The following is a 20,280-nucleotide window of genomic DNA, read 5'->3' as shown; positions in this document are numbered from 1 at the left end:
AGCTTTTATAATAGGTGTGAATACTTTTGCAAGCTTCAGCGCTACGTCCTCGTGTTTAAAATTAGAACATGAAGAAATGTTCCCTCTCATTTTCCATCCTTGGCTCCTATGCGGAGCCATGCGTCTCCATGGTTACCGACTACTAACAAACTGTGCAGTCAGATCGTGCAGTCACGTGTTACCTTCCTTACAAGCATAGATCTGCATAGGAGCTGCGCACATAAAACGGTAGAGGATTTTTCTTTACGACTACCTGGAAAGTTTTTTCACTTTTTTTTTTTTAGATGCATTGGAATTGAAACAAAAAAATTGAAACCCCCTAGTAGAAGAATTCATCCGTTTACTAGAATGATCGTACATTGTAAAATTTTTCCATTTTCCGCCCTCTCACGGTTAAATAGATCCAGTACTAAATAATAAAACTATAGAATCCTATTTTTCTCTTCCATGTTGTGCTTGCTCTGGCTTTTCCATAGCAACACTACTATACTACTGTGTGTGGACTTCCTGTCACATGACAGGAAGTTCACGGCAATCTGTTACCCTGGCGACCCCAGAGCAAGCACAACAAGTACATTGATAAAGATTAAATCGCAGTGTTGATGTAGCGCATTGTTGAATCTTCTTCTTCTGTCAGTGACAGCCAACATGGCCACCATTACTGCTCCTAAGTGAGGTGGCCCCCATCCGTCACATTTCCCAGAATCCTCAATAATAAATTTGCTCAGTTTAAGTCAGTCCCCTGCCTTCAAAAACACTCAGAAACTCCCATTTTGAGGCATTATTTGTTTAGACCCCGCCTCCTTGTCTATCAGTTTTGTATCACAGTCCCATAAACGGTCTGAAAGTTGGAGGTGTGACTGCTTCCTTGCTTCATTAGTGGCAGACCTGTCGTTATACATCCCAACATTTGAACCCTAACTTGCTAGCATTTAAGCTCCTCCCCTGCTTAAAACTAACCACCCTTGACACCCCCCCTTTATATTCAAATTGTCATAAGTCCCACCCCTGCGGGGTCTAGTTTGCCAACCAGCCATATTGGTTGTCAGACAGCTGTCCGAAAAACTGTGATAATTAAGGACCGGATAATCAGAATGTTCTTTAACTTTGCGGAAGAAGACGAGTAAGAGTTTTTTAGATTATCTCAGAAGATTTTGATTTTAGGTGGAGATGCCCTTTAAGCAGTTTCTTCGGTGATGTGGTTTTGCTGAGGGTTGTAGTCCCTCCGCTCGTGTTTACGGAGGAAATCCGCGGAAAAGAAGAAGGTTTTATATTTTTTTTCCCGCTCTAATGAAGTGGTGAATATGAAGCAGGAAGACGGTTTGAAGTATTTTCTGCCGACGGGAAAATTGATCAGATGGCGTCTAATAGGAGTCTTGAAGGAAGCGAGATTGACGGGTCACAGTCGCAGGACGAAGCGCCGCAGCCGTGTCGCGTCTGAACCCCGTTTCATTAAATGTCTGCCTGACATCGCAGCTTGAAGTTGATTGTCACTTTAAATGCTATATATAGTCTCTCGCTGACTGTAACTTATAGAACCAAAGACCCAATAAAGCCGCGGTGACAAGCGGGCGATCGCCGGCGCTGAGGTGTCCGCGCTTCCCCGCGCACACAGTCCCCATTGTTTTATCTCTCCGGTAATGATGTGATTAAAACTTTCTCTGTCTCCGTTTTGGGATCAGTCTGGTTTCAAATCGTTAAAACTGAATAAATATAAAACCAGACGGAAGTTTATCCTAAAATTACCGCAGCGACCCCACTATAGAAAACCGGAGGAGGTAATATGGAGGTTGTTATATAGGTCAGAATAGTGAGTGCAGCTCTGGAGCATAGTGCAGGATAAGTAATGTACACAGTGACTGCACCAGCAGAATAGTGAGTGCAGCTCTGGGGTATAGTACAGGATGTCACTCAGGATCAGTAATGTAATGTATGTACACAGTGACTGCACCAGCAGAATAGTGAGTGCAGCTCTGGAGTATAATACAGGATGTAACTCAGGATCAGTAATGTAATGTATGTACACAGTGACTGCACCAGCAGAATAGTGAGTGCAGCTCTGGAGTATAATACAGGATGTAACTCAGGATCAGTAATGTAATGTATATACACAGTGACTGCACCAGCAGAATAGTGAGTGCAGCTCTGGGGTATAATACAGGATGTAACTCCGGATCAGTAATGTAATGTATGTACACAGTGACTGCACCAGCAGAATAGTGAGGGCAGCTCTGGGGTATAATACAGGATGTAACTCAGGATCAGTAATGTAATGTATGTACACAGTGACTGCACCAGCAGAATAGTGAGTGCAGCTCTGGGGTATAATACAGGAGGTAACTCAGGGTCAGTAATGTAACGTATGTACACAGTGACTGCACCAGCAGAATAGTGAGTGCAGCTCTGGAGTATAATACAGGGTGTAACTCAGGATCAGTAATGTATGTACACAGTGACTGCACCAGCAGAATAGTGAGTGCAGCTCTGGGGTATAATACAGGATGTAACTCAGGATCAGTAATGTATGTACACAGTGACTGCACCAGCAGAATAGTGAGTGCAGCTCTGGGGTATAATACAGGAGGTAACTCAGGATCAGTAATGTAATGTATGTACACAGTGACTGCACCAGCAGAATAGTGAGTGCAGCTCTGGAGCATAATACAGGGTGTAACTCAGGATCAGTAATGTAATGTATGTACACAGTGACTGCACCAGCAGAATAGTGAGTGCAGCTCTGAGGTATAATACAGGAGGTAACTCAGGATCAGTAATGTAATGTATGTACACAGTGACTGCACCAGCAGAATAGTGAGTGCAGCTCTGGAGTATAATACAGGATATAACTCAGGATCAGTAATGTAATGAATGTACACAGTGACTGCACCAGCAGAATAGTGAGTGCAGCTCTGGGGTATAATACAGGATGTAACTCAGGATCAGTAATGTAATGTATGTACACAGTGACTGCACCAGCAGAATAGTGAGCGCAGCTCTGGGGTATAATATAGGAGGGAGCTCAGGATCAGTAATGTAATGTATGTACACAGTGACTGCACCAGCAGAATAGTGAGTGCAGCTCTGGGGTATAATACAGGATGTAATTCAGGATCAGTAATGTAATGTATGTACACAGTGACTGCACCAGCAGAATAGTGAGAGCAGCTCTGGGGTATAATACAGGATGTAACTCAGGATCAGTAATGCATGTACACAGTGACTGCACCAGCAGAATAGTGAGTGCAGCTCTGGAGTATAATACAGGATATAACTCAGGATCAGTAATGTAATGAATGTACACAGTGACTGCACCAGCAGAATAGTGAGTGCAGCTCTGGGGTATAATACAGGATGTAACTCAGGATCAGTAATGTAATGTATGCACACAGTGACTGCACCAGCAGAATAGTGAGTGCAGCTCTGGGGTATAATACATGATGTAACTCAGGATCAGTATCGTAATGTATGTACACAGTAACTGCACCAGCAGAATAGTGAGTGCAGCTCTGAGGTATAATACAGGAGGTAACTCAGGATCAGTAATGTAATGTATGTACACAGTGACTGCACCAGCAGAATAGTGAGTGCAGCTCTGGGGTATAATACAGGATGTAACTCAGGATCAGTAATGTAATGTATGTACACAGTGACTGCACCAGCAGAATAGTGAGTGCAGCTCTGGGGTATAATACAGGATGTAACCCAGGATCAGTAATGTAATGTATGTACACAGTGACTGCACCAGCAGAATAGTGAGTGCAGCTCTGGGGTATAATACAGGATGTAACCCAGGATCAGTAATGTAATGTATGTACACAGTGACTGCACCAGCAGAATAGTGAGTGCAGCTCTGGAGTATAATACAGGAGGTAACTCAGGATCAGTAATGTAATGTATGTACACAGTGACTGCACCAGCAGAATAGTGAGTGCAGCTCTGGAGTATAATACAGGAGGTAACTCAGGATCAGTAATGTAATGTATGTACACAATGACTGCACCAGCAGAATAGTGAGCGCAGCTCTGGAGTATAATACAGGAGGTAACTCAGGATCAGTAATGTAATGTATGTACACAATGACTGCACCAGCAGAATAGTGAGCGCAGCTCTGGAGTATAATACAGGAGGTAACTCAGGATCAGTAATGTAATGTATGTACATAGTGACTGCACCAGCAGAATAGTGAGTGCAGCTCTGGAGTATAATACAGGAGGTAACTCAGGATCAGTAATGTAATGTATGTACACAGTGACTGCACCAGCAGAATAGTGAGTGCAGCTCTGAGGTATAATACAGGAGGTAACTCAGGATCAGTAATGTAATGTATGTACACAGTGACTGCACCAGCAGAATAGTGAGTGCAGCTCTGAGGTATAAGGCTACGTTCACATTTGCGTTGTGCGCCGCAGCGTCGGCGCCGCAGCGCACAACGCAAACAAAAACGCAGCAAAACGCATGCACAACGCTGCGTTTTGCGCCGCATGCGTCGTTTTTTTCATTGAATTTGGACGCAGCAAAAATGCAACTTGCTGCGTCCTCTGCGCCCCGACGCGGGCGCCGCAGCGACGCATGCGGCGCAAAACGCAAGTGCGCCGCATGTCCATGCGCCCCCATGTTAAATATAGGGGCGCATGACGCATGCGGCGCCGCTGCGGCGCCCGACGCTGCGGCGCTGGCCGCAAATGTGAACGTAGCCTAATACAGGAGGTAACTCAGGATCAGTATTGTAATGTATGTACACAGTGACTGCACCAGCAGAATAGTGATCGCAGCTCTGGAGTATAATACAGGATCAGTGATGCTTCGTGCACATAGTCTCGCACCTTGCGGACTGTCGCTCTGATGTTTTCTCACCTGTATTCTCTTTGTGTCTCTGCAGGGACCCTTCCTCCGTGGATCTCCATCTTGCTGTGGGTCGCCGTGGCCGTCTGCACCGCCATGTTGTTTGTCCTTCCCAAGCCGTTTGGCATTCGGCCGTTCCTGGTCTCCGTCATGCTCCGCTCCATTTACACCCTGGGCCTGGGCCCGACGCTGATATTACTGGGGGCCGCTAACGTAAGGGGGGCTTTGATATTATTTCATGGAGACGTCTCTGTGCACACTGCGGATTACGTCTCCTCCCCAGCAGATATGCCTGTAACACCGAGAGCAGATGGCGGCCCGCCGAACAGCCGGGGGCTCACGTCAGCCGCTCTTTCATCTGCTGTAGGGAGTGAGCGCTGAATCCCTCTAATGCTGGAATCTGACGTCTCCCGCGGCTTCTGCACTTTACGAAGTTCTTCTTCACTTTTCATGCTCTTCTTTTCTGTCGTCAACACGAAGGGCAACACCGGCCCTGACTCTCATTACCGGGCCGTGATCATTACTCCATTGATTACAGGCTCTGAGCCTTGACCTAAGAGGGCTACAAGACCACAGCGGATCCTGCCAGTGATTCAGGTGGAATGGCGGCCATTTTGTCGTAGTCTATACGGGTACTAAGGGCGAGAGTCAGGCCCCGTCCGGCCCAGGCTTCGCTTTATTAGTGTCGCTTAGTTTAGTGTCTTACACTCAAGATTGGAGAAATCTGAGACAGACTGGTCGCTAAGGACGAGCTGCCTGACGACACTGCTGAAAAGAATGGTTGTTAGGAAGTGTATCCGTAGCAACCAGTCTCTGCTGTCAGCCGGGTTTATTAGCTAGATCTTGTCAACATTTCTAGAACATCTTTGAAGGCTTCTGTCATATTCATCTATGTGTCCATCCATCTCTCCTATCTGTCATCTATCTACAGTGGCTTGCGAAAGTATTCACCCCCTTTGGCTTTTTACCTATTTTGTTACATTACAACCTGTGTGTAAATATCTATGTAATCTGATCTAAGTTGGAGACATGACAAAAATATAGGCATAAATTACATTTATGGGATCAAATAACTAAAATTGTCATGTGCATATGTATTCACCCCTTTTGCTTCGAAGCGCCTAAAAATTTCTGGTGCAAGTAATTCCCTTCATAAGTCGCATGCTTAGTGACAGGACGTCCACCTGTGTGCTACCGAAGTGTCACATGTCTGTCAGTATATGCACTTTACCTTTTCTGAAAGGCTTCAACACCATTATAGGAGGCTCCACTAACCAAACACCATGATGACCAAGGTGATCTCCAAACTACACTATGAAGACCTAGGAGATCTCCAAACAACACCATAAAGACTAAGGATTTCTCCAAACAACAACATGAAGAACAATGAGATATCCAAACAACACCACAAACACCATGGAGATCTCCAAACACCACCATGAAGACCAAGAGATCTCCAAACTATGCCATGAAAACAAATGAGATCTCCAATCTACACCATGAAGACCAAGGAGATCTCCAAACAACACCATAAAGACTAAGGATTTCTCCAAACAACAACATGAAGAACAATGAGATATCCAAACAACACCACAAGCACCAAGGAGATCTCCAAACACCACCATGAAGACCAATGAGATGCCCAATCTACACCATGAAGACCAAGAAGATCTCCAAACAACATCATGAAGACCAAGGAGATCTCCAAACACCACCATGAAGACCAAGAGATCTCCAAACTATGCCATGAAAACAAATGAGATCTCCAATCTACACCATGAAGACCAAGGAGATCTCCAAACAACACCATGAAGATCAAGGAGATATCCAAACAACACCATGAAGACCAATGAGATCTCCAATCAACACCATGGAGATCTCCAAACAACACCATGAAGACCAAGGAGATCTCCACACAACACCATGAAGACCAAGGAGATCTCCACACAACACCATGAAGACCAAGGAGATCTCCACACAACACCATAAAGACCAAGGAGATCTCCAAACAAGTCGGGGACAAAGTTGTTAAGATGTACAATTCAGGGTTGGGTTGTAAAAAATTATCCCAATCTCTAATGATCCCCCGTAGCAACATCAAATAAAGCTTTTACTTGCATACAAAAATTGTAAGGTTCCTTTTGAGTTTGCCAAAAGATATGTGGGAGATTCCCCAAATGTTTGGAGGAAGGTGCTGTGGTCAGATGAGACCGAAATTTTTGCTTTTTGGCCACCAAGGTCAACTGTTTGTCTGGCACCAAACCAGCACACCTCATCACCCCAAAAACACCATCCCCACAGTGAAATATGGTGGTGGCACCATCATGCTGTGGGGCTGGTTTTTTGGCAGCAGTGACAGGGAATATGGTCCGAGTCGAAGGGGAGATGAAATTTTGGAGTGGCCGAGTCACAGCCCAGACCTTAATCCAATTGAAAATCTGTGGTCAGATGTAAAGATCGCTGTTCACCAGAGGAAACATCTAATGTGAAGGAGCTGAAGCAGTTTTTCCTTTTGGAATGGGCAAAAATCCCAGTGACCAGATGTGGAAAGCTCATAGAGACTTATCCAAAGCGACTGCAGCTGTAAATGCTACAAAAGGAGGCTCTACATAGTACTGACTTTAGGGGGTTGAATAGTTATGCACACTGAATGTTTCAGTTACTTTGACCTCTTTGTTCTTTGCTTCACATTGTTGTCGCCATGTTCTTTACATGAACTGATGGAAACCCTCAAAAAAAAAAGCAATGAAATTCCAGATTCTCAGGTAGCAAAACACAAAAATGCTAAAGGGGGTGAATACTTTCTCAAACCACTGTATCCATCCATCTGTATCTCTCTATGATCTGGTCTCTGTCCCTCAAGCTTCTGTCTGTTTCTCCCGCTCTCTCTTCTGTCCGTCATCTCTGTAGAATGTTCCGTTTCGCCCTTGGTGTTCTCCGCAGCCGCTCAGCTCTCGCTGCGCCTCCTCCGTATTCGGTGCCGGCCTCACGCTGCCTCCGTCTGTTGTCTCATTACTTATTGAGTGAATGTCTCCTGCAGTCACTGTTCACACGCCGGCAGGAAACAATCCATGTGTCAGCGCCACAGACACCACGCGCTGCGGATATTATGCTGTCAGCCGCGCAGAGTGGCAGCATTATTAGATCTCTGTCATCAGATCCCAGGAATTTGCTGCGTTTCAGTGTGACAGTTCAGTGATGGGTCGGCTGTGAGCAGGCGGCTGGTTTGGTACAGTGTGTCAGTGCCGGGTGTAACGGCCGCCCCTGTCTCCTCCACAGTTGTGTAATAAGGTGGTCTTCCTGGTGAGTTTCGTGGGGAATCGCGGCACGTTCACGCGCGGCTACAGAGCGGTGATCATGGACATGGCGTTCCTGTACCACGTGGTGTACGTCATCGTCTGCATGCTGGGGCTCTTCGTCCACGAGTTCTTCTACAGCTTCCTGGTAAGAGACCACCGCTGCCGCCATGTGTGCGCCACCGCCAGAGGGAAGGGCTCACAGCTGATGGGCTTAGATACAGCTCACCAGGAAACATCACGCATGAAAAGATTAGATACACAGCTCACAGACAGTATCACACAGGATAGGATTAGATACACGGCTCAGCAGACAGTATCACACAGGATAGGATTAGGTACATGGCTCAGCAGACAGTATCACACAGGGGAGGATTAGATACACGGCTCAGCAGACAGTATCACACAGGATAGGATTAGATACACGGCTCAGCAGTCAGTATCACACAGGATAGGATTAGATACACGGCTCAGCAGACAGTATCACACAGGATAGGAGTAGATACACAGCTCAGCAGACAGTATCACACAGGAGAGGAGTAGATACACGGCTCAGCAGACAGTATCACACAGGAGAGGGTTAGATACACGGCTCAGCAGTCAGTATTACACAGGAGAGGAGTAGATACACGGCTCAGCAGACAGTATCACACAGGAAAGGATTAGGTACACGGCTCAGCAGTCAGTATCACACAGGAGAGGAGTAGATACACGACTCAGCAGTCAGTATCACACAGGAGAGGATTAGATACACGGCTCAGCCGACAGTATCACACAGGAGAGGATTAGATATACGGCTCAGCAGTCAGTATCACACAGGAGAGGATTAGATACACGGCCCACAGACAGTATCACACAGGATAGGATTAGATACACAGCTCAGGAGACAGTATCACACAGGAGAGGATTAGATACACGGCTCAGCAGACAGTATCACACAGGAGAGGATTAGATACACGGCTAAGCAGTCAGTATCACGCAGGAGAGGATTAGATACACGGCTCAGCAGACAGTATCACACAGGATAGTAGATACACGGCTCAGCAGACAGTATCACACAGGATAGGATTAGGTACACGGCTCAGCAGACAGTCAGGAGAGGATTAGATACACGGCTCAGCAGACAGTTTCACACATGATAGGATTAGATACACGACTCAGCAGACAGTTTCACACATGATAGGATTAGATACACGACTCAGCAGACAGTTTCACACATAGGATTAGATACACGGCTCAGCAGTCAGTATCACACAGGAGAGGATTAGATACACGGCTCAGCAGACAGTATCACAAAGGATAGGATTAGATACACGGCTCAGCAGTTAGTATCACACAGGAGAGGATTAGGTACACGGCTCAGCAGTCAGTATCACACAGGAGAGGATTGGATACACGGCTCAGCAGACAGTATCACACAGGAGAGGATTAGGTACACGGCTCAGCAGACAGTATCACACATGATAGGATTAGATACACGGCTCAGCAGTCAGTATCACACAGGATAGGATTAGATACACAGCTCAGCAGTCAGTATCACACATGATAGGATTAGATACACGGCTCAGCAGACAGTATCACATAGGATAGGATTAGATACACGGCTCAGCAGACAGTATCACACAGGAGAGGATTAAATACACAGCTCAGCAGACAGCATCACACAGGAGAGGATTAGGTACACAGCTCAGCAGACAGTATCACACAGGATAGGAGTAGATACACGGCTCAGTATTCAGTATCACACAGGATAGGATTAGATACACAGCTCAGCAGACAGTATCACACAGGATAGGATTAGGTACATGGCTCAGCAGACAGTATCACACAGGCGAGGATTAGATACACGGCTCAGCAAACAGTATCACACAGGAGAGGATTAGATACACGGCTCAGCAAACAGTATCACACAGGAGAGGATTAGATACACAGCTCAGCAGTCAGTATCACACAGGAGAGGATTAGATACACGGCTCAGCAGACAGTATCACACAGGAGAGGATTAGGTACACGGCTCAGCAGACAGTATCACACAGGAGAGGATTAGATACACAGCTCAGCAGTCAGTATCACACAGGAGAGGATTAGATACATGGCTCAGCAGACAGTATCACACAGGAGAGGATTAGGTACATGGCTCAGCAGACAGTATCACACAGGGGAGGATTAGATACACGGCTCAGCAGACAGTATCACACAGGATAGGATTAGATACACGGCTCAGCAGTCAGTATCACACAGGATAGGATTAGATACACGGCTCAGCAGACAGTATCACACAGGATAGGAGTAGATACACAGCTCAGCAGACAGTATCACACAGGAGAGGAGTAGATACACGGCTCAGCAGACAGTATCACACAGGAGAGGGTTAGATACACGGCTCAGCAGTCAGTATTACACAGGAGAGGAGTAGATACACGGCTCAGCAGACAGTATCACACAGGAAAGGATTAGGTACACGGCTCAGCAGTCAGTATCACACAGGAGAGGAGTAGATACACGGCTCAGCCGACAGTATCACACAGGAGAGGATTAGATATACGGCTCAGCAGTCAGTATCACACAGGAGAGGATTAGATACACGGCCCACAGACAGTATCACACAGGATAGGATTAGATACACAGCTCAGGAGACAGTATCACACAGGAGAGGATTAGATACACGGCTCAGCAGACAGTATCACACAGGAGAGGATTAGATACACGGCTAAGCAGTCAGTATCACGCAGGAGAGGATTAGATACACGGCTCAGCAGACAGTATCACACAGGATAGTAGATACACGGCTCAGCAGACAGTATCACACAGGATAGGATTAGGTACACTGCTCAGCAGACAGTCAGGAGAGGATTAGATACACGGCTCAGCAGACAGTTTCACACAGGAGAGGATTAGATACACGGCTCAGCAGACAGTATCACAAAGGATAGGATTAGATACACGGCTCAGCAGTTAGTATCACACAGGAGAGGATTAGGTACACGGCTCAGCAGTCAGTATCACACAGGAGAGGATTGGATACACGGCTCAGCAGACAGTATCACACAGGAGAGGATTAGGTACACGGCTCAGCAGACAGTATCACACATGATAGGATTAGATACACGGCTCAGCAGTCAGTATCACACAGGATATGATTAGATACACAGCTCAGCAGACAGTATCACACAGGATAGGATTAGATACACAGCTCAGCAGTCAGTATCACACATGATAGGATTAGATACACGGCTCAGCAGACAGTATCACATAGGATAGGATTAGATACACGGCTCAGCAGACAGTATCACACAGGAGAGGATTAAATACACAGCTCAGCAGACAGCATCACACAGGAGAGGATTAGGTACACAGCTCAGCAGACAGTATCACACAGGATAGGAGTAGATACACGGCTCAGTATTCAGTATCACACAGGATAGGATTAGATACACAGCTCAGCAGACAGTATCACACAGGATAGGATTAGGTACATGGCTCAGCAGACAGGATAGGATTAGATACACGGCTCAGCAGACAGTATCACACAGGCGAGGATTAGATACACGGCTCAGCAAACAGTATCACACAGGAGAGGATTAGATACACGGCTCAGCAAACAGTATCACACAGGAGAGGATTAGATACACAGCTCAGCAGTCAGTATCACACAGGAGAGGATTAGATACACGGCTCAGCAGACAGTATCACACAGGAGAGGATTAGGTACACGGCTCAGCAGACAGTATCACACAGGAGAGGATTAGATACACGGCTCAGCAGACAGTATCACACAGGAGAGGATTAGGTACACGGCTCAGCAGACAGTATCACACAGGAGAGGATTAGATACACAGCTCAGCAGTCAGTATCACACAGGAGAGGATTAGATACACGGCTCAGCAGACAGTATCACACAGGAGAGGATTAGATATACGGCTCAGCAGTCAGTATCACACAGGAGAGGATTAGATACACGGCTCAGCAGACAGTATCACACAGGAGAGGATTAGGCACACAACTCAGCAGACAGCATCACACAGGAGAGGATTAGATACACGGGTCAGCAGACAGTATCACACAGGCGAGGATTAGATACACAGCTCAGCAGACAGTATCACACAGGATCGGATTAGATACACGGCTCAGCAGACAGTATCACACAGGCGAGGATTAGATACACGGCTCAGCAAACAGTATCACACAGGCGAGGATTAGATACACAGCTCAGCAGACAGTATCACACAGGATCGGATACACAAGTTGTTTTCTTTCCTCCATTTCCAGTTGTTTGATCTCGTTTATCGGGAGGAAACTTTGCTGAACGTGATAAAGAGTGTGACAAGGAACGGCCGCTCCATCATCCTGACCGCGGTGCTGGCGCTCATCCTCGTCTACCTCTTCTCCATTATCGGCTTTCTCTTTTTGAAAGACGACTTCATCATGGACGTGGACCGTCTGAAGGACCGAGCCCCCGACCTGGGTAAATCACGTGTTCTGGGGTTCATGGATGTACAGTAGAAATTATGCCTCAATGATACCAGTAATTTCTAGTGCTCGCAACCATTTTTTGCCATTGCTATTATAGTATATCAGTAACCTCCGGAGCTGCATTCATGATTCTGCCCTGAACACTGCTGTGTTTTCTTCAAATATGCAACATAAACACTAATCTGATCTCTCAAAAAGCCTGCTCTCAGGTACTGGAAATACTTCAGTGACTGGAGAATCAAAATGGAGTTGTATCTTGTGATTATATTCCCCTCCAGAGCTGCATTCACAATTCTGCTCATCACCCTCAATCGTATGCCCTGGCAGCTTAGCTTTGATTTTTCTCAGATCTAAGATCGATGGGAAATTTAAGTATATGGAGCGCGGCCTGCTCGGATATGGACATGGCGGCGTAAGGAACACGAAAACCATAACAAAAGGGCTACAAAACCCCTTATAGGCCTCCACTACCTAGAGAAACTGTTGCCCATAGCAACCAATCAGAGCTAAGCTTTCATTTTCTAAACAGCTGTGATAAAATGAAAGCTGGGCTGTGATTGGATGCTATGGGCAACAACAGACAATTTTGATAACTCTGCCCCTCTATTTTCCTACGTATATTTCTGTCTGATTGATTACCAAAATGGCTGCCACAAATCCACCTCCCTCCTTAATTGGCCTCATTAATAAAAAATCTGTCTAAAATGATAAAACAAAACTGTGTGTATTGCCCACGACAACCAATCGGGGTTCAGCTTTCATTTTGTAAACCGCTGGCGTAAAATGAAAGCTGCTCTGCGATTGGTTGCTATGGACTACAGAGACAGATTTGACAGGAAAATGTGGAAAACGAGCAATATGGCCGTCATAAAATACCAGAGGGGGTCGGCATCCACCTTTCCTGGGCCGCTGAACCTCAGTGATATGAAAGTAATCTTAAAATTTGCCGTCACTTTATAATTTTGGAGGTCCCCTATTAATCCTGGATAAGGGGGGGTCACAGTCTGTTTTGCCATGCAAGACCCCATAGGGAATGGCGGCCATATTTGTTACCTCAGAAATAGACTTTGCAGTAGCTCAGTGACAGGAGATTTCTGCTTTCCGCCAGTGATAGGAGCTTCCAGGCGTGGAGGGGTTACTGGCGGCCGTTGATTCTGCGGCACGTCGGTCTTGTGAGAAGTTTTTTAATCCCAATAATCTCATGAGGATTTTCTTGGCCGGCGGCAGCTGCTCCAATAACAGCAGGCAGAGAGCTAATTTTACAAGATGCAGCGTGCGGCTTGGACGGGGCACACACAACCCCTGTGTTGTGACTCCTCCGAAATATGGCCGCAGAAACCTTCATTACACGGAAAACACGGCGCAGTCATGTACCATAACACCGCGTCTATTGATAATCCAGGCAGATGTGTCATAAAGTGGAAAAAAAAATTATCCCCCGTAATCCAGAACTTTCTGCAGGTCGTTCCTCATTCATTTATATTATTTCGAGATCTAGAAAAAATATTTTTCTGGTTCTGATATCAACGGTATATAATCCAAATCTGTCACCTAGAATTCTAAAGTGATAGTATGGATCTAGGAATCGGAGAGAGATTTTCGGCCACAGAATCCAAGTAATACTTCTGGATCTCAGAATCAACGACCATAAAGCCTTGAAACCAGATTCAAAGATCAGGAATGATCATCTGAGGTCCGATGTCTAAACAATCCCTTCAACTCTGAGATCGGGATTAAGATTTTGGGTTCTGGTTTCTAGAATTGTGGAGATCAGGATTTATTTTTGATCCTAGAACTAGTGAAATAAATTTCAACCTCCGGACCAGAGGGAGGTTTCTGGATCTCAGAATCGGACATAAAGGCTTGAGGCAAGATTCGAAGATCTAAAATGATCATTTGGGGTCCGATGTCTAAACAATCCCTTCAACTCTGAGATCGGGATTAAGATTTCGGGTTCTGGTTTCTAGAATTGTGGAGATCAGGATTTATTTTTGATCCTAGAACTAGAGAGATAAATCTCAACCTCTGGACCAGAGGGAGGTTTCTGGATCTCGGAATCAAAGATATAAAGGATTGAGGCAAGATTCAAAGATCCAGAATGATCATCTAGGGTCTGGATTTAGGTGTCTGATATCTAAACAATCTCTTCAACTCTGAAATCTGGATAGATCTTTCCTGGTTCTGGTATCTAAATCTGCTATTTAGAATTGTGGTTTTCAGGATTCATTTTTGATCCTAGACCTAGAGAGATAAATCTCGACCTCAGAACCAGAAGAAGATTTCTGGATCTCAAAACCAAAGACATTAAGCCTGGAGAAATAACCAGAGACCTGAGATCTAAACAATCTCTGTAATTCTCAAATCTGGGTAAATCGTTCTGGTATATAAATCTGTTATCTAGAATTGTGGCTATCCGGATTAATTTTTGATCCTAGAACTAGAGAGCTAAATCTTGACCTCAGAACCAGAAGGAGATTTTTGGATCTCTGAATTAAAGACATTCAGCCTGGAGAAACCACCGGAGACCTGTGGTCTGAGATCTAAACAATCTGAAATCTGGATAAATCTTTCTGGTTCTGATTCTAAAGTTCATTGTTTCATTTTCACCTTCTTTATTTTGAATTGCCAAACTATCTTATCTAATTTATCTAGATGAATCCCATTGCCCCAAAGATCTGGAATAATCTTCTAGATCTAGATTTATTTCACCAATATCAAAATGATCTTTCTGGTTTAACTTCTGCTCTGACATTTTATGTATGTCCTCATCTGAGGTGGGGATTTAGCTCTTGGACTAAAATTCTACTGCTCCAAAATCCAGATTTATCTTCCTTGTTCCAAAACCTAAAATAATCTATATGCCTCTAAAATCTGCATTTATCTTTCTGTTTGGATTTTTCTCCTTTAACTTGGGATCCAGAATTATCTCTCTACTTAGATATTACTTTTTCCGAGATCCAGTAATTTTCCATCTCAGACCAAAATCGTAAAGAATCACTTTCTGGAATAATTGGGATCTAGATTTACTTTTTGGTCTTTGGTTTGTTTCTGGTTTGAGGGCAGATTGATTTCTCCCTCACATTGACAGATTCGCTCTGGACTTTCAATAATCCAAATTCCAGATTTATTACTTTGGTTTTGACTTTCTGATCTTCTTGTTTTAGGTTTGTTTCTATATAGATTTCTTCCTCTGGTTCTGAGATCCACAACTATCTTAAATATGTTCATTTGTGTCCAGATTTATCCATCTGACTCTTGTATAACGAGAACCATCCTGGCTCTAAATTCTGGATTCATCTTTGATCACGAAGATCTGAATTTTAAGCCTTGAGCTTTTGAGATCCTGATTTATCTCCCTTTGCTCTAGAATTATCTTTGGTTTAGAGTCATTTTGCTCTCAGATCCAGAATCATCTCTCTGGTCTTCAGATCTGAATTTATCTCGCCCTTTCTAAGATATTAAACTATGGTAACTTTCTCGTTCTGATATCTGGAAGAGATATTTGGAAAAACCTGGAAGAGAGAAGGAATTTTTATCTCTTTGTTGTTCTGTAAGATCTAGATTTACCTATATGGTCACAGGATCTGGAATGATCAGGTTTCCTTTGGATTCTGGACTGATCTTTCTCTTAGGACAGCCAGAGTTGTCTTCCTTGTTCTGAAGTCGAGAATTATACTCTCTTTTAATTCGATCAGGAATGATGTTTTGTGTCATCTGGAACGATCTCTCTTGTCTGGATTTGTCTCTCTTGTTATCTGGAGTTATCTCTCTTGTCTTCAGAAGTAAAATTGCATTACTTTTTCTGGAATCCAAAATTTCCCTCTTCTGATTAGCTTTGTTGCTTACCACTTGTTCAGGGCATTGTAGTAGCTTAGGTATCCAAGATTACGACCACTCATATAGTGGCAGTTAAGTAGCTGTAGTGGTATTAACTATGGATACGTAAGCTACTGCAACGCCCTGCACAAGAGGTAAGCAGCATAGCTAATCAGAAGAACTATACTACATTTCTAATTGGAGGCATTTGCTAATATTATCAATATTACACCTACTACATATTGGGATAGGATCTTGGAGATGGGAATACCCCTTTAATCATGACTTCAGCTGGAGTCACAGCGAACAGGACAAGGTCAATATTTTTCCCTCTTTAGTTAACCATAAATTTGGCGCAGAGGAACAGATATATTTTTTTATTACCTCTCCCTTGTATTGTTCTTATACTAGGTACCAGTGAATTCCGTTCGTCCTCTCTTACGGCGATGATGGGCACGTGTCAGAAGGAGGAGTGCGCCACATCTGTACCATTCACAGGTCGGTATTTTCCCCTTTAAAAAACACGCCCTTGGTACTAACAATGCCCCGTAAGACAACAATATGGTATTGAAAGTAATATATATGCGGATCTTTCATTCTGAAGTCTGGTGAAGACATTTTTTTTTTCGATCCTGATGACCAAATCAGAGTATTGAGGACATTGATGTAGATGTTAATGAGATCCACACAATTTCCCTATGACAAATACTATGGTTAAAAGCCAAAAGGAAAGACAAGAAGTGTTGTCATGAGAACTTAAGACATCGGAAAAGCTGCAATTTCTTCACACAAGTGTACAGAAAACGATGAAAAGTAGTCAAATAAGAACGAACGAATGTCCTGACTGCTCTGTCTGAAAGTAGGACAACTACTAGTGAGGAGCGGGATTAATTAGCATCTGTCTGTTAATTATATCATGAGATGTGGCTGAAGGCGCGGCACCTAGGTGCCCTGAATGACATTGCATCTTCTACTGTTTGCTAATTCATTGATTCAGCTTTCTTCAAGCTCCACCCCCTCATTTTTACTCCACCTGTTTACTAACCCCTCCCACTTATTTTGGATCCTCCCCTGAGGAGCTCATCAGCTCCTTATCATTGGTGCTTTACTTCTCCATGTACCGATTTCTTGCTGAGCTTATGCAGATACGTTGCAGCTAATGAGAAGAAAAAAAAGCTGCATTATAAAGCACAGACCAAAAAATGGTAGTCTGTACATAGCTTGGTTTTCTTATACGCTCCTCCGCTCCTGAAACTTGCTGCAAATCATTGTGGTCATTAATATAAAAAACTGTTAATTGGTTGAGTGGCCCTTTAAGAGCAGTTCAGGTGGGCTTCGTCCTCTGGCTGTGAAGGTGTTAACCCCAGTCTCTAATTGCTCTGTTTTTGCTCCTATATTTATATATATTTTCTGTAGAATTCACCAATTTGCTCGAGTTGTTTTCTTGTTCCGAGCAGCATAAACAAGATAATTTGACAGACAGCGTAAATCAAGGCGCGCGGGGCAAACAAGGATTCCTCTCAAGGGCTTAAGTGTTTTTGTGGACCGGCTCTCTCTTCAGTCACCTTCACAGATGTAGATCTGCACAGTGCTGGAGGATTTTTTTTTTCTCACAATGAGTAATTGATAGCCCTCAAATGACTTAACATGTGACTCTGCTGAGCGAGATTATGTAAAAGCGTAGAGCAGCTGGGATAAAATGTGAGACGCACGTTAACACCATGATGTCAAGGCAGAAAGTGCTGCAGAGGAGAGAAAAACACCTCCATATTGTTCCATCCTATAGTCTCTGCCCCAAATTATCAAGAAAGAACCCAGTATAATACTGCCCCTATGTACAATAATATAACTACTATAATACTGCTCCTATATACAAGAATATAACTACTATACTGTTCCTATGTACAAGAATATAACTACTATAATACTGCCCCTATGTACAATAATATAACTACTATAATACTGCTCCTATGTACAAGAATATAACTACTATAATACTGCCCCTATGTACAAGAATATAACTACTATAATACTGCTCCTATGTACAAGAATATAACTACTATACTGTTCCTATGTACAAGAATATAACTACTATAATACTGCCCCTATGTACAATAATATAACTACTATAATACTGCTCCTATGTACAAGAATATAACTGCTATAATACTGCCCCATGTACAATAATATAACTACTATAATACTGCTCCTATGTACAAGAATCTAACTACTATAATACTGCCCCTATGTACAAGAATATAACTACTATAATACTGCCCCATGTACAATAATATAACTACTATAATACTGCCCCTATGTACAAGAATATAACTACTATAATACTGCTCCTATGTACAAGAATATAACTGCTATAATACTGCCCCATGTACAATAATATAACTACTATAATACTGCTCCTATGTACAAGAATCTAACTACTATAATACTGCCCCTATGTACAAGAATATAACTACTATAATACTGCCCCATGTACAATAATATAACTACTATAATACTGCCCCTATGTACAAGAATATAACTACTATAATACTGCCCCTATGTACAAGAATATAACTACTATAATACTGCCCCCTATGTACAAGAATATAACTACTATAATATTGCTCCTATGTACAAGAATATAACTGCTATAATACTGCCCCATGTACAATAATATAACTACTAGAATACTGCTCCTATGTACAAGAATCTAACTACTATAATACTGCTCCTATGTACAAGAATATAACTACTATAATACTGCTCCTATGTACAAGAATATAACTGCTATAATACTGTCCCCTATGTACAAGAATATAACTACTATAATACTGCCCAATATGTACAAGAATATAACTACTATAATACTGCCCCTATGTACAAGAATATAACTGCTATAATACTGCCCCTATGTACAAGAATATAACTGCTATAATACTGCCCCATGTACAATAATAAAACTACTGTAATACTGCCCCTATGTACAAGAATATAACTACTATAATACTGCCCCCTATGTACAAGAGTATAACTACTATAATACTGCCCCTATGTACAAGAATATAACTACTATAATACTGCCCCTATGTACAAGAATATAACTACTATAATACTGCTCCTATGTACAGGAATATAACTACTATAATACTGCCCCTATGTACAAGAATATAACTACTATAATACTGCTCCTATGTACAAGAATATAACTATTATAATATTGCTCCTATGTACAAGAATATAACTACTATAATACTGTCCCCTATGTACAAGAATATAACTACTATAATACTGCCCCCTATGTACAAGAATATAACTACTATAATACTGCCCCTATGTACAAGAATATAACTACTATAATACTGCTCCTATGTACAAGAATATAACTATTATAATATTGCTCCTATGTACAAGAATATAACTACTATAATACTGTCCCCTATGTACAAGAATATAACTACTATAATACTGCCCCCTATGTACAAGAATATAACTACTATAATACTGCCCCTATGTACAAGAATATAACTACTATAATACTGCCCCTATGTACAAGAATATAACTGCTATAATACTGCCCCATGTACAATAATATAACTACTATAATACTGCCCCTATGTACAAGAATATAACTACTATAATACTGCCCCCTATGTACAAGAGTATAACTACTATAATACTGCCCCTATGTACAAGAATATAACTACTATAATACTGTCCCTATGTACAAGAATATAACTACTATAATACTGTCCCTATGTACAGGAATATAACTACTATAATACTGCCCCTATGTACAAGAATATAACTACTATAATACTGCCCCTATGTACAATAATATAACTACTATAATACT

At 43.1% G+C, this 20,280-nt stretch overlaps 1 protein-coding gene across 1 annotated transcript in view; it reads left to right on the top strand.

Annotated features, from left to right (window-relative positions):
* Nucleotides 1-20,280, top strand: part of ITPR2 (inositol 1,4,5-trisphosphate receptor type 2) — a 260,824-nt gene that overhangs the window by 183,275 nt on the left and 57,269 nt on the right. Inside the window, exons 49-52 of the mRNA XM_077266872.1 lie at nt 4,880-5,055; nt 8,122-8,286; nt 12,408-12,603; nt 16,839-16,925. Coding sequence (XP_077122987.1) covers nt 4,880-5,055; nt 8,122-8,286; nt 12,408-12,603; nt 16,839-16,925 — 624 coding nt within the window. The remainder of the gene's footprint in view (nt 1-4,879; nt 5,056-8,121; nt 8,287-12,407; nt 12,604-16,838; nt 16,926-20,280) is intronic.

Source organism: Ranitomeya variabilis, chromosome 5, assembly GCF_051348905.1.
Source record: "Ranitomeya variabilis isolate aRanVar5 chromosome 5, aRanVar5.hap1, whole genome shotgun sequence".
Lineage (NCBI taxonomy): Eukaryota > Metazoa > Chordata > Amphibia > Anura > Dendrobatidae > Ranitomeya > Ranitomeya variabilis.
Note: the sequence above shows the minus strand (reverse complement) of the source record. Positions and strands in the feature narration are given on the sequence as shown.